General features: G+C 41.1%; 1 protein-coding gene across 6 annotated transcripts in view; it reads left to right on the plus strand.

The window, feature by feature from the left end:
* The window catches only part of CASC4 (cancer susceptibility candidate 4), a 45,706-nt gene that overhangs the window by 17,122 nt on the left and 13,365 nt on the right, over positions 1-15,219 (plus strand). For 5 of the 6 annotated variants that reach the window (XM_019503881.1, XM_019503883.1, XM_019503884.1 and 2 more), the window contains exons 4-8: positions 844-934; positions 2,714-2,861; positions 3,281-3,361; positions 3,707-3,790; positions 5,112-5,285. In XM_019503881.1, the coding sequence (XP_019359426.1) occupies positions 844-934; positions 2,714-2,861; positions 3,281-3,361; positions 3,707-3,790; positions 5,112-5,285 (578 nt within the window). The remainder of the gene's footprint in view (positions 1-843; positions 935-2,713; positions 2,862-3,280; positions 3,362-3,706; positions 3,791-5,111; positions 5,286-15,219) is intronic. The other variant, XM_019503882.1, reaches the window with a different exon arrangement.

Genomic DNA, 15,219 nt, shown 5'->3' on the forward strand with positions numbered 1-15,219 from the left:
AGATGTGCTCCTTGAGGATCTTCTCAAAGAGTTTCCAAAGGATAGAGGTAAGACTGATGGGCCTATAGTTGCCCGGGTCCTCTCTCTTCCCTTTTTTGAAGATGGGGACCATGTTAGCTATCTTCCAGCCATCTTGTCAACAACCACATAGTTTATCATCAGCGTTGTATCGTTTAGATCTGCCCCACAGATTCTGCTGCTTAAACTAAGAGTGACTCATGATGATGGTTGGCAGTCATTTTCTCTCCGAGTGGTTGCCATACTTTTTTTGGTGCACATACCCCTTTTAAAGATTATTATGCTGCTTTGTACTCTTATTATTTTGCATCATGGATATTAAAAAATTAAAGTATAGCACTTACAACCACACTCTAAACTCTTCAGCACCCTAACAGATATTGTAGACAACTTCATTTTTTTCTTTTCTTTCTTTTTTCTCTGTTTATAATTTTGCTTTCCCTTCTGCTTTCCCATTCTTTCCATGCATACCCTTTAGAAATGTGTTGCATACCCAAGTTTGAGAAACACAGCTGTATGTGATGAACAGGCACTAGGGGAGGGTGAAACAGTTTGCCAGAAGGTTTCATAGATATTTGCTTACAGCAGAATAATGACAAGACTCTGGGATTTGGGGTTCCTTTCCCACTTCCGGAAAGAAATGTGCTTAGACCTTCAGTCCAGTTCCCTTCTCCAGTCCTCAGGCTTCTCACTCCAGGCCCAGATTTCTTGTCCCGGTGTTGTGTCAGCTTCTGTTTGTGCCAGTTCATTTTTTTTTCTTGAGGTGGTTATGGGAAAACTGGTATAATGCAAACGATATGTGACTGTAAATATGCTTCCCGTTAGTTTGCAGTGTGGACAGCAGATCAAAGAAATGCGAATTCAACACGAAGAAAATATAAAGAGGTTGGTGGAGCAAGCTGTACGGGAACAAAAGGTAAATGGTTAAAAATAATCTCATCTTTGAAACAGGGATTTTTTGTTTCAATGCCCAGATACCTTCACTATTAATTGCAGTCAATTGGGACTAATTTAGAAGTCTGGGGCATTAGCTGTGCCTTGCCAAATGGTTAAACTTGTAATTAATTATGTTTTTACATGTTCTGTGCTGGACTAAAAAAAACTCTTTTTTTTAGAGAAAAATGGATTAGTGTAGTATTATAATGTTGGGCTGTGTTGTGGCAGGTGCAGCAAGATAAACATTACCTTGCTATTTAAAAACTTACATAAGCAGCAGCAGCCTAAACAATTATGCATTATGCATATTTCTGTCAACGTTGCATAGATGTTAGTAGCTGCCACTACAGTAATTCCTCTGCCTTTTAAATGAAGTGCCATTTATTCTCTAGTAAGTACTTCAAAATACCAGTTATTTTAAATACAGATTCTTGCCTTACATTCTTGTCAGTATTTGCAGAAAGGGGTAAGAGCAATACCATAATTTCACAGTGAAAAGAATCTCCTTTGCTATAATTTAAGCCCATTATTTTTTTCCTATTTGCAATAGTTACGGAAGGGAGTTCATGACTTTCCTTTTTACAGTCCCCTTTTGCATTTTGGAGGATGATTCTCACGTCCCCCTCAGGCTTCTCTAGGCCAAGCAAACTTAGTTCTTTCAGCCTGTTCTGCTACACCAGAGCTGTCTGACTTCAGAGTGTCTGGGGGCCACGCCAGCCATGGCCCCAGGCCACTCACCAAGCAGACCACACATCACAAGGGCTAAACACTGCGGGGGCAGCATAACTGGACAAACACCTCCTTGGGGTCATCTGTCCCCAGCACTCTTTCCTGCCCAGGGCAGGGGGTCAGACTCGATGATCTACTGAGGTCCCTTCCCACCCTAAAACCTCTGAAATCTGTAGAGCCCTGAGCCATGTCACAGGAAGGTCCCCAGGAGACGACAAGCACTTAGCCATCACCACCTTCTGGAACCTTCTTGATAGGAAAGAGGAGAACTTATTTAGAGTGCTCCTGTAACTGCACTAGGTCAGGGAAATGCTTTACCAGGACCTCAAAGTCTCCACTATATCAAAGGCCACAGAAAGATTTAGTAAGGTCAAAAAGACACCATTTGCCCTGTTGATCTCCAAGTGAAGATCGCTGACCCAAGGCCACAAGCACAGGCTCCGTGCTTATACCCAGAATGAAGGCCAGACTGATGTAGGTCCAGGAATCGGATGGCATGCAGATGTGGCTGGAGCTGTTCTTCTGTCTGGTAAATGCTCTGTACAACCCCACCCATTTTATGTTCTTTTCCTCTAAATAAAAATGTAATATTATACTTATAGCCAGGCTGCAGGTTAGCAACCTGTTTTAGTGCTGACTTTAATATCTGTAAAATAAATTGCAGGTACACAGCTGAGCAGCTGCATGCTTATTTAATATGTACCAGGTAAAACTGTAACTACTCTGGCATATCCATTCTGGGGACATGCATTGTTTCTACAAACGGCTGCTACCTTTCTCCAAATTGATAATATCAGATACCTTGCTGAAATTTCTCTCTTGCAGTAAATGGGAGACAATGCTTTGGTAGAAGGCCTTCAGGAGCGCTTAATGATAGTGACGCTCTTAGTGGGGAAAGATGTGGCCAGAGCAGTCTGTCTCTGCTGACTGGCTGCTGCAGTTGAGAAGCCTCAAACTGAAGAGTAAGAAAATCACTTTTTTCCCTTTTGAAGGTTGTGTTTGTTAATGTCCGTTTAATCTGTTTTGACAGCAGGGTACACAGAAAACCCAGGCCAGTAAAGACACGGAACTGGGTTTGACTGAAGATGATCAGGCCATGCCAAAGAACGTTCAAGAGACAGAAGTAAAAAATGTAGTAAAAAATGAGGAACCCTCAAATCACCTTGCAAATGACAAAGGTACTTCCTTTTGGTGTCACTTCGCGTAAACGTAAAATAATAGTGTTATTCCTCTGGATTAAGCAAAATGATGAGTTTTCTTTTTTATTGTAGGACAGTGAGGTGTCTGCCTTTGCTCTTTGGTAGGTGGTTACATATCCTGATTGCAGAAACCATCATGTTGGTGCCCTTCTCTCTCCTTTTAGGGCAGATCAGTCCCTGAATCCAATCAAGGTGGTTTTGATCCCTCCAGAACAGTTGAGGCACACTGACAGGAGGCTACTGTGGGAAAGGTTGGGAGATTGTTACCAGCGTTGCTTGTTCTGTAGCTAAAGAACTTAGCTCAAGTGGTGCCAGCCTAACACCCTGCAAATGTTAAATTTACTCTTTTAAACTGTAAAAGGACAGTAAAGAAGCACTTTGTGTGTTTATTTTGACAGAGAAAATCAAACCAGGAGGTGATGCAGGCATGCCTGAAATAGAAGAGAATGACCCTGCTAAAGTTGAAGACACACCTACTGGTTAGAAAAAAAAAATCACATTCTAATAATTATTCAAGTTTTTTCTATTTTATGCATTCTCATTTAAATGTAGCTTTGTGCCACTGGTTGGTGTTAGCTAATTTGATCTAGACAGCTTAAAATTCATGTGGTAGAACTAAAACTGTGTTAACCTGATCAAAAATAGTAAAGGAAAAATTTTGCAAGGTGCTTGTGAGAGCAGAAATTAAGATATTTTAATGTTTCCAGTCTCACTGGATTTTTAAAAAAATGGAATTAAGTAATAGACTGGTAAATTAAAGACTAGTAGATATTGGTGCTTGCATTGAACAGAATTTTTAATGCAAATCCATTTATTTCATTTAGCTTTAAAGAAGCCGCATATTTCATCGCTTCAAAATCAACCCAATCTTCCCACTGCACCGCCCCATGTACCAAACGTGGCTCCAGGTATGTTCACCAGCTAGTATCAAATCTCATAAGAGGCGCACCAACTATAATCCCACCAAGCTGTAAATTAGTTAGCTTGGGGTTGCAATTGGGTAAATTCTGTTACTGACAATATTGGGGGAAAAGCAAGCTGCAGCATATGTTGTTATGGAGGTGTCTTTATTCTTTGGTGGAAAGCTGGGTTGTTTCTTGGACAGTGCTTCCAGCTGGATAGTCAAATGCTGGTTTTGCTAGAGTGGTGAAACACAACTTAAATGTGTATGTGCAGCATGACCAAACAGCTGTTTATAAGGTGTGCCTTTTTGGGATATACATCTTGGGTGCCAGTAGGACTAGCAGTGAGCAAAAGGAAAGCATCCTTTATAGGGCCACTGCAGTCTCTTAAAATTAAATTAAACAAGTGGATTTTTTTTACTCGGCGTTTACATAGGCCTAAATGTAAATATTAACACTTCCAAATCACATCTTTCAATAACAATCTCTTCCTACATTAGGTTTTCAAAAACAAACCACGGCTCTGGATTTGCTGAGTAAAATGTGTTTTTCCTGCCTTCATAAGAAAAGCAAGTAGACCCTCTCAGTGAAAGAGGGTCCCTTAAGTAATAGGAGTTTGGTGTCCAATTTCAGAGAACAGGATTTCCCCCGCTGAAAGGATTCTCTGTATTCCCTAGTCATGTACCTCTCTATCTGCCTGCCTTATACACTATTACAGCTTATTTGCAGTGGCTATCTGTTTAAGCCACTGCTCTAGAACTTGTGGGCACTTTTACGTGTGCTCCGGCAGCAGAGAGTGGGGCGGTGCTTTAATTAAAGTGACTCTGACAGTCACTCTAAAGTGCTTCTTCAGCATTTCGTGTACCAGCGTCCCTGCGCTTCAAAATGGTGGCGGGGGCACTTAAACTAGGGTTCATTCATCGAGCTTGTTCCACCACCATTTGGAAGCATGGGGATGCTGATACATGAGATGTGAAGGGTGGCTGGTGCGCAGTAATTACCATGCTCTAGCACACTGAGTTAATCAAGTTTGCTCCAACGCGCTGTAATAACAGCGTGCCGGACCAGCCTCTGTACTTGTGTACAGGCACCCTGTAAGTGTCCTGTATTAAGTTTTGGTTGAAATCGCAGGCAGAATCCATAGGAAAAAAGAACTGCTTAGAACTGGTACACTTGGGAAGGTCACATGTTTTGGTACATACTGGAAAAATATATCTGAAAACATTAGCCCTTCATGGAAGTCCAGAATGATCTGTTTGGAATCAGCTTTGGAGTGGCCTTTTTCTTCTGTACTGCATAAGAAACTGAAGAAATTTCTTTGTTTTAGCTTTAGATGCTTACAATGACGGAGAGACTGATGCAGTGAAAAAGATGCCTCCAAATCCTCTTCGGCACTTGATTGCTGAACAAAGTATGCAAAATCATAAAGAACAGAAAATAGAAATGGACCATGAAAAACTTCCAAAGGGTCGAGCCGCTGAATTCCAGAAGATGAAGCAAAGTAAGTTGGTCATCATCATATACTTGTGTACTACTATGTATTTTTGCATATTGTGCCAGTAGCAATAAGCTGCTTGAAAATAGAAAATCAAATATATGGGCAGCCTTATGAATATTAAGCCATTAGAAAATTTAAATACATTTAAGATTGTACTGCATAGAGCACATTCCTTAACCTTAAGAAATTAGAATGTCATTTTTTAGAGATTAGTTTAAATTGTTAAATGATCCCTATCGCTTTAAGAAATATATGCTGTTCTCACAAACTGCTCCACTCCAAATATACCATTAAATATAGAATTTCAGTAAAAAAAAAAAAAAAACTAACGTGTATCTGCTGGGGTACATAAATTGCTGCTTGTATCACATGGATGATTTGACTAAATAGGAAAAAAAATAAAAGTTAAAGGTTATTTCTTGAGTGCTCCTATAAAAAGTTTGGTTCTTTAATCAGAAGATACCAACTTGCTTTGACTACTTTATGCATATTGTTCAGAAACTTCAGAATAGGAGAGCCTTTAGGTTGTCTTGGGATTTTTTTTCTTTTGACAGCAGCAAATTCAACTTGGTATGTAGCATGTAACAGTCCTGCCAAGTGACTTAAGTAGCAGAATGGAGGTGACACTAGAGATGTGTTAAATGCAGCTTCCTGTAGGTCAGCTGTTTATTATGCAGGTTGTGTGTATTGGGCATAATACTCCGTGCTGTACTATTGTTTTTTTTTATTTATGCCTTGAGTCTTCAAAAAGTTGGGTTTCTTCTGGTGGCAGTGAGGATTGTCACCAACTGGTCTAACTATACGAAAAGTATTTTCCAAGCCCTAGATTCAGTTTCATAGTTTCATAGATTTAGGGTCGGAAGGGACCTAGTAGATCTTCTAGCCCGACCCCCCGCCAGGGCGGGAGAACAACAAAAAACCCCAAAAAGAGAAACGGGACTCAAATGAGTCCAGCCAGGTAGGCATCCAGCCTCTTCTTAAAGACCCCCAGGGTAGGGGCCAGCACCACTTCCCTTGGAAGTTGGTTCCAGCTCCTAGCCGCCCTAACTGTGAAGTAGTTTTTGCGGATGTCCAATCTATACCTCCTCTCCATCAACTTGTGCCCATTACTCCTTGTTATGCCAGCGGGCGCTAGGGGAAACAGCGTCTCCCCCAAACCCTTCTGGTCCCCCCTAGTGAGTTTATAGACGGTCACCAGGTCCCCCCTCAGCCTTCTCTTGTGGAGGCTGAATAGGTTCAGGTCCCGCAGTCTCTCACTGTAGGGTCTGCCCTGTTGTCCCCGGATCATGCGGGTGGCCCTCCTCTGGACCCTCTCCATGTTGTCCACATCCCTCTTGAAATGGGGCGCACAGAACTGGACACAATACTCCAGCTGTGGCCTGACCAGCGTCGCGTAGAGGGGGAGGATCACCTCCTTGGCTCTACTCGAGATGCACCTGTGGATGCACGACAAGGTCCGGTTAGCCCTGCCAACCGGACCTTGTCCAGTTGCTTGGGAATGATTTGTTTAGTTCCGTGGGATGAGAACAGGATGCTTGGAAGACTCATTTTTAGCACTGTCTGATTGTTGTGGTTTTTGAAAGAGTGTTTTTTCTCCAGTTTTAATTCTGTTTACTAAATATAGCAGCCTCTGAAGCTGAAGTTAGAGCTAACGTATCAATATTTATTGGTAAGCAGGTTTCATCTAGGTCTTGTTTTTATGTGAAAAAAGCTGTTCATATTTTTCAGATGAAAAGTTCATCTGAAGAGAAGTAAAGTGAAGAGAATTGGAGGGAGGCTTTTGTGTTTTTAAAATCCTAGAATTCTGTTCTTAAAAAATTCTTCTGTTTAGCTATATCTGATTATTCCTGATATGTTTGCAATTAAAATAATTGCATTAAAACAGTTGTAAAATTGACTTGTGTGGACAGTCAGGTCTGGTTTACTGTTGCCTTTTGAAAAGCACATTATCAAATTGAGTGTGGATTTGGGCACTTCAATATATTTTTTTACATTTAGAAGTAAATTTTAAACGTGAGGTGAGAACTAACTTGTCTAGTAAGGTTGAAGCTGTTTGGATGCTTCTTTCATGCAAGAAATCTAGAACAATACAACGGGTCCAGGGTTTTTTGTTTGTTTTTTTTTCTTAAAGCAAGGCTGAATTGGCAAAATGCATTCAACCTGAAGCCCCAAAAGACCAGTTAATTATATTAGGCTAACATGGTTGCTCATGTGTTTTCTGCTTTGGTGTGTGGGCCCCCCTTGTGTGTGTGATCAGATGGTCTTGAGTACAGGTTTCCAAGTGCTATGCCTGTAGTGTGCAGGGTGTCCAGCAGTGCCTTGTAGCCAAGGGTAGGTAAGGTAGCTGCACTGTTTTTTGCTCAAACAGAATCTAGGGGATGAAGGACTTTGTAGCAGCTGGGGAAAAATTCAGCTGTACAATGCACATGGACAGTACCTCAAAAGAATCACAGGTATCGTAGGGATAAATAACTACTCTCTTCTTTAAGCTGTTACCCTAATACAGGGGTGGTCAGCCTGTGGCATGGGCAGTCTGTGTGGCACACAGCGGATTGGAAGGGAGCAGGCAGCACAGTGACAGATAAGGCAGGAAGCAGAAAGCTGAGCAGCAGATCAGGTAAGGGAAAGGGATCAGGGTGACGTTTGGGGAGGGTGTGGGACTAATTGATGGCACATTTGACAAAAAAGGTTGGTTCTCACTGCCCTAATGCTTTCCATTTCTGGTGCTGTGCAAGCTGCGAACTAGTAAATCCAGTGACTTTAGCACAGCTTTGTCCAAGTGGGTACTGGAGCTTGGCCTGTCACCGAAAAAATATCTAGGAATCCTAGGTAAAAGTTTGAACTGAATTCCAGGGAGAGCTGCAGTGCCTTGTATCAGAGTTGTGCAGTGGTCTGTGCACGTCAAAAACTACTACTTCGTAGCACCTTCCAGCACACACCAAAACTCATTCAGAAAGATGGCAAGCTGACCTCTCATTTTGTCAGCAAAGACAACAACAACAGCAAACTCCTGAATGGTCTCCTTCTCAAAATGATGGGAGAGAATCCTTACTGTCACTTAAATGTAGGAGCTAGTTTCCCTTTGACTGGGCTGAAGAAGAAAATTAGCAGAGGGTGCGCTTGATTTTGGTTAAATTCTGCAACTATGTTAGGTGAGGCCTCATCCAGTTATTAATGTCATCTTGTCCTGGAATGGTATATGTGGTGGTTGTGCCACGAGGGACTGGATCTGTGGTGTTCCTCTGGCTAAGGCTCTAGCCACCAAGAAGACTCTCTTTGCAGATAGGGTGGACAATAAACAGTTCAAAGGAAGGCCCTAGTAGCACTGTCAATGCTGTGCTGATGTCCCAGGAACATGGGGTATTTCTGATGAAAAAGCCAAAAGTGAGATATTTGAGGAACCTAGCCAGCATGGACTGTGCAAAGACTTTTGTGACCATTTGGGAGGATGCCAGCAAGCAGAATTTGCTGCCGAATAAATGCTTTTTACATTAATGGAGAATCCTGAGTGCTTTGGGGCTACCACGCAACTTAAGGTAACTTCTTTGGAAGTCTCTAATGACAGTGGATGCTTCTGCATTGGTCAGAAGGAGAATCTCTTTCACTTTCTGAATAAATCAACCTCATGCTGTCCTTCTGATTAGAACCCAGAATGTATGTTAATATGACTACTAGACAGCCACGTTCAGGCTGTGAGATGTAACAAAGTTCGGGGTCAGGATTTGACTTGCACTTTGCGTGATCACATTGGCTTGAGTTAGAGCTGTGATCAAGGGCCAAGTTGAGGGAGTCATTGGATTCAAGCACAAAATCTGCTTTGACTGTTTTGGGGGTGTCATTAGCATCGGGAGTCCATTGTATCTGAAAGTTCTCAGATGAGAGTCCTGATGTCCAGGGAATGAGAGAGACAAGTCCAATTCTAGTCTGAAACCTCCTTGGTACAGAACATCTGGTCTCTTTTGTTCTGATACGTGGCAAGCAGATCTGTGCCTGGGAGTGGAATTGAGCCCTTTAATCAATTACTTGCAATTCCAAACATTGTCTGCTGCCAAAGGGTTTTGTATGGCCATCGATATGAAGCTCTGGCTAATTCACAAGATCCAGAGATGGATTGCATTGTGCTGGAGGAGTGATCACTGATGAGCATACTCCTCATTGCTTTGTAGATGTCGTAATTGCTCTAGTTTGTCTTAGAACCTGGACTCTGGTTCCTAGGACTATGGGTAGGGGCGCTGTGCATGTGGAGACAGAAGGCGCACACTTTGCGTTGCAGGGTCTTCCCCACCGTAGCTCAAATGGAGAGTAAAATATAGCTGTTTGAACTGTGGGTAAAGATGGTAAGCTAAAGGGACAACACGTCCGAGGGGTGTTCAGAAGGCTTCTCGCCTAACAAGGGAGCACCATTTGTGCTCTTTTGCTTTCCACCATACTTCCCCTTGACATCGGTGCATTTGATCTAGTGCAGCTGCAACATGGTTGTAGAAGCCATTGTCCTACATGTCCAGAAACTTCTGGTCTTCTGTGATCACACCTTGTTGTTATCAGTACTGAAACTCTTCAACAAAGGTCTTCCTTCAACTTGGGGAACAGAGACAGCTCTAAAGGATTCAAACCAAATCTGGTGACCGGGCCGGGTAGAAGCAGTACAAAGCCTCGTTTGGTCATTGCAGCCTGGGATGTGTGGAACAGTGCACTGTCCTGGAGAAGCAGTGCTCCTCCACTCAAAATCTTGACAGCTCTTGTTCTGATGGATTGTCACAAGACGGTTCACTAGCATGTTCTCCTGTTGGTGGTCTTGCCTGTTGACAGGTAGTCAATCATAATTGCTACTTTGCTGTTGTAAAAATATGGTGGCCATAAGCTTATCATCTGATGCCATCTTTTTAAAATTTTTTGGGAGGTGGAGACTGTATGCACTTCTGTTGCATGTTGTGCTATTTCTTGGAAACAAAGTTATGAGTCAATACTTCATCTAGAGTCACAATTCTGGAAATGCATCTTGTATGCTGGTGGGTAGCCACATCTAGGGGCTATGTTTTCAGTACCTGTAAGGCATACACCCGTTCATGAAATGGTGCCAAGACAGCCTTGGTAGCCTGTCTGAGCCTGTTTCTGATTAGTTGCTTGAAGGCTTAAGTAGTGTATTTGCCATATTTTCTAAGGTGTTTTTTTTTTTAAATCTTAATTTAGAATCAAATTAACAGTGTAGTCAAAGCAACACCAGGATCAGTCTTTTTCCTTCTCAAGTTAGTGTCAGCAGGATCCATCCCATCACCCTGAAAATGGTGCTCTTTTCCTCCCTCATCACAAAAGACTGCATCAAGGAAGACTTGGTGTTTGTTGCTGATCCTTTAGTGGGTGAATGAGATTTTCTTGACAAGGCCTGAGGTCTGGAGTTTGTGGTACACTCCAGGTGTACTGGGGTGCTGGCTGCAGTTTAGGGGCTTTCTTAAGTAGTTCAGACAATGTGCTTATGAACCTCTCACAAGGAAGAGTTGCAAGAGGGATTCCTTCTCCTTGTCTTTTTTTGAAAAAAGAGCACATTATACTGTTTTATATATTTCCCTGAGGCAGAAGAGGCCCTTCAAGTGTCTGTCATTTATAAGAACCACTACCTTGCAAGAAAAACAGGATTTTTAAAACCTTGAATTTTATCCCTAGCAAGTCTAGGTGGGCCAGAGAGCCATAGTAATGCCATGTAGAAAATGTTTTTATTGTGCCAGTGGGTTTAAGAACGGTAACAAAATGAAGAATTGTAACATGAACTTCAAGTAAAAACTAGCTAAAGAGAAAGCTGTTTCAGTGCACAAAAATATAGGTCAGTCATGGGTTTCATCTCATGGTCACCAACAGAAAGAAGGAACTGAAAAGTAGTGTAGGAAGCAAGGAACTGAAAGGGTGCCCTGCCCTGTAGCTGAGGACATAAAGGGCACTGGGAGGTAGACAAGGTGCAGGCACAGCCTGAGGGGATGCTCCTGTTTAAAAGAATCTCCTCTTGAATGCTGGGGCACCTCTGCGGAAGGTCATTCTGACAGTAGTGTGCTTGTAAGAGTACTTAGTAGGGGCGTGCGAAGCGGGCCCTATTTGCTTTGGATTCAGCCCAAGTCAGGGACAGTGATTCTATTAGTTTATTTGGATTGCTGTCCCCGATTCAATCTGGCCGAATCCGAATCTTCAGATTTGATGCTGATTCAATTTGGACATACATGCAGCTTTAAAAGTTTTTTCTGCATACCTTGAGGTACCAGAAAAAACTTTTAAAGCTGTGTGTATGTCCGATGGTGGGGTGCATGGAGTGTCCCACAGGACTGCGGGGGGCCCTTCCACATGCTCAGCGGCGAACCTGGAAGTAGTTCCAGTCCACTTCCGGGTCTGCCAGGGAGCCTGCTGCGTCCTCTGATTCGATTCAGAGATTCAGCCACCGAACTGGGCTGAATGTCCAACGAATCAAATTGGGAACTGAAGCTTCGCACAACCCTAGTACTTAGTTACTTCATTGTTTTCATATCTGATTGTAATCAAGTCCTTCAGGAAAGGAGCAGGTGATGTATCATATACATATAATTAGCTCTTGGGACTTCTGCATTCAAATCATATTACACATATTAACATAACTAAATCTCAGCCTTTCAGGGCACAGAGCAAAGAGATTTTGCATAAGGTAAACTCTCAAGGAAATGCTTTTAATTTTTTAATTAACATGATTATGACTACAAGCTTAAAGAGATGAAGCCTGTGCCTAAATCAAGCAAATGCATGATTTCTGTAACATATTTCTGTAACAGATTTTAAAGCTTTCATACTGGTGTATGTCAGCACTAGCTCTGACACCACTCCAAATGGTTCCTGCTGTTTTCTCTCTAATCTCTTCACTGCTTATTCTTCAATGATAAACTGCTAAACTGTCCTTTATTTAGGACTGTGCTTTGTGTGCAGACAGCACCCAGCATAGTGGGGCTTTGATCTTGTTCCTGTCCTCTAGATTTCTTAAGATCTGAGTAAGTAACTGTACGCACACAGGTGCATGACGCAATTCCCGCGTCTCATCCAGAACTGTAGTGTCAGACACGCTATACGTACACTGAGGTTTTTAACAACATACTACAAATCTATCATTATAAAATATGGGCAAATATTATGTCCATATTTTCAACTGTTGAAGACCTTGGTGCATGATATCAATGCAATTCACTTTTAATGTTTCATATAGCAAAGATTTAAAATGCCTTTTTATCCATATTTCATTTTCTTGGTTTTTCTTAACTTCATTACTTACCTGTTAAGCTACACTTGGACCGCTGACTTGTTTTGAAACACTAGAACAGTGTTTCAACCAGGGTGCTGCGGCACCCGGAGGTGCCTTGAGATCCTCTCAAGAGTACCATGGGGGTGCCATGCAGTGTTAGCATTGTTAGGCATGCAAACATGATTTAGGTAAACACAGAGATTTCAAATAGGAATCCACAATGTTAAAAACATTCTGAACTATTTGGGGCTTTCTGGGTTCTTCCCTGTAGAAAATGTGTTATTTTTCTACATAAAAAACAAGTTAAACCAAGAGCTGGCATTTTCCAAGGGGTGCCTTGAGTCTGAAAAGGTTGAGAGCCATTGTACTAGAAATTCATCCAGTCACTTCATCTTCTTTCATGTTTTAAGGTGAACATCATGTAATAAAGTATACTTTTATTATTATTTTTTTTTTTTTACAAAGTCTGAAAGGGTTGGCATTTTTTGGCAGAAGTTTCAATAGTTTGACTGGCACCTGTCCACATTCTCACCCTGTTAGCTCTTCAGAGGTCTTATTATTGTGATGGGTTGCAACTTGTAGTTGAAGTACATACCAGTCTACCCACAGCATAGGGGTCTTAAAATGTCCTATGCTGTGTTTCAAATATGCCCTTGAACAATATAGGTGTGAAGCTGAGAATACAATGAAGCAATGAAAAATCCCAGAACCTACCGTTTTATTACATCTGTAACGTTTAATATTCCTTCAGTGGTCATAGATTCTCTCCCATGGAGGGATATCTTATTCAGAAGTGCAGGAGGAGGATGCCTCTGACATGACATTGTTACAGGTGAATACCACAACCAGCTGTGTCGGCAGTGGCTACAGTCAGTCTTCAGGATTATTGCTCTTCATTGTAGCATAGTAGATTTAATTATTCTTCATCCGTGACACACATTCATCTGTTCTCGTCTTCGTTACCAAGTGTAGCAGTTTCATGGCTGCCTGGCAGCTCATTCTGTTTCTTACTGCTGTTCTTAACTTTTTAACCTAAATTGCTGTACCACAGCTTAAACAAACTTCCTACTCATTCTGTTACCATTGGCTGCCTAAAATGGGTCAGTTCTGTGCAAAATGAGACTTCATCCTTGTTTGTAGACTGACCACGTTCAGTTTTTTCCTCATAGTTCTTAAGTTCTTAGTTTATAAAACTTAATAATAATTTAGTTTCATTAATACCAATTAAAAAGCATAACTACTCCATTTTTTGGGCGCATGACTCAAATAATTTTTTGTGCACAAATTTAAATTTTACTTGTTAGTCTCAGGTATGGAAATGAATCTTTTGAACATGGGCTACATTTGATCAGTTCAGACAGCACATTATGCCATATTTTCTCACATACAGCGTGCCCCAGAATGTAATACACACTTTGCTCTTGAAAGGCAGAATGAAGAAGAGATCTTTCCTTGTAATGAATAACTGAGTAGCAGCAGCTAGGAAGCAGTCTGCTCATTGTTCTGCTCCCAGTTGTGAGCTGCATGCAGATTTGACTTGACTTCTGCCTATAAGTACCAGGAACTGTTCTTACCGTATTTCTCACATATAATGCACTCCGCAATTTCCAGCAGCTGTTTTTGGGGGACAGGTGTATGTTGTATATGAGAAAATATGGTATGTTTGAGTGGATTTGCGGTTTTAACTTTAACCACGGTTTGCCTTCTCTAATTCTTATATGCTACTATGAAAATAACATAGGATGAACCAGTTCATCCTAAGAAGTTTTTGATTGTAGCCTCAGTTTGTCTCATCTTACTGCTGAAATTGTATTCTCTTATTCTTTTATTCTGCTGTTGTTTCTTACATATTAGTCACTTGATATCTCTCAATTTCTTTTTAGCCTGCCTTCAGTTTAAACTGAAAGACCTTATTCTGTTTTTCAGTTAGTTGCAGTTCCTCTAGGTTCACTGCATATATATGCAGATTTTATTAGCATACTGCTACCTGTTTTTGGAGAAATTGATAAATATATTGCATTGTGTTAGGCTCAGACCTCCAGAGGCTCCATGAAACACTTTCTCACTCATTGACCCTATACCATTAATCTTTGCTCATATATTTTTTATTACTATGTATCCATTTTGAAGTTCTAGCTAATTCACATTTTTCTAATACCGTATTGCATTGTGTGGAACTGTTTCTGATTAGTTACTTGGAGGCATACATACTGTATTTGCCATATTTTATAAGCTTTTTAATCATAATAGGCAAGGTTATATAGAATCAAATTAACAGTGTCGTTCAACACAAATCATTCCAAAGACATCAGACTGATCTTTTTTTGTTAGATGGGGCCACAAAGAAGTATAGTACGCTCAAGAGAAGAGCTGATTCCTATAAAATATTTATACTGCAATACCACAAGTAGAAGACTACCAGTCCTGCTTCTAAGAAGAATGTTTTGAATTTTTGCCAATCCGATACCAAAAATCATGAAAAATCTAGTTCAGAAATCTTTATTGTGAATAACTTCTACACTTAAAGACAAACATGAATAATGTTTTTAGAATAACACATATGAAGCCTTTTCTCAGCTGTTTTCTTCAAAGAATTTAGCTCATAGTAAACAGACACCGTTAGATTAGACTGACACACACTACTTATGGCTAACAAATCTCAAAAATCCTTTTAAATAACCAAGTTGATTT

This window comes from Gavialis gangeticus, unplaced genomic scaffold, assembly GCF_001723915.1.
Source record: "Gavialis gangeticus isolate Ggan-Ray unplaced genomic scaffold, GavGan_comp1, whole genome shotgun sequence".
Lineage (NCBI taxonomy): Eukaryota > Metazoa > Chordata > Crocodylia > Gavialidae > Gavialis > Gavialis gangeticus.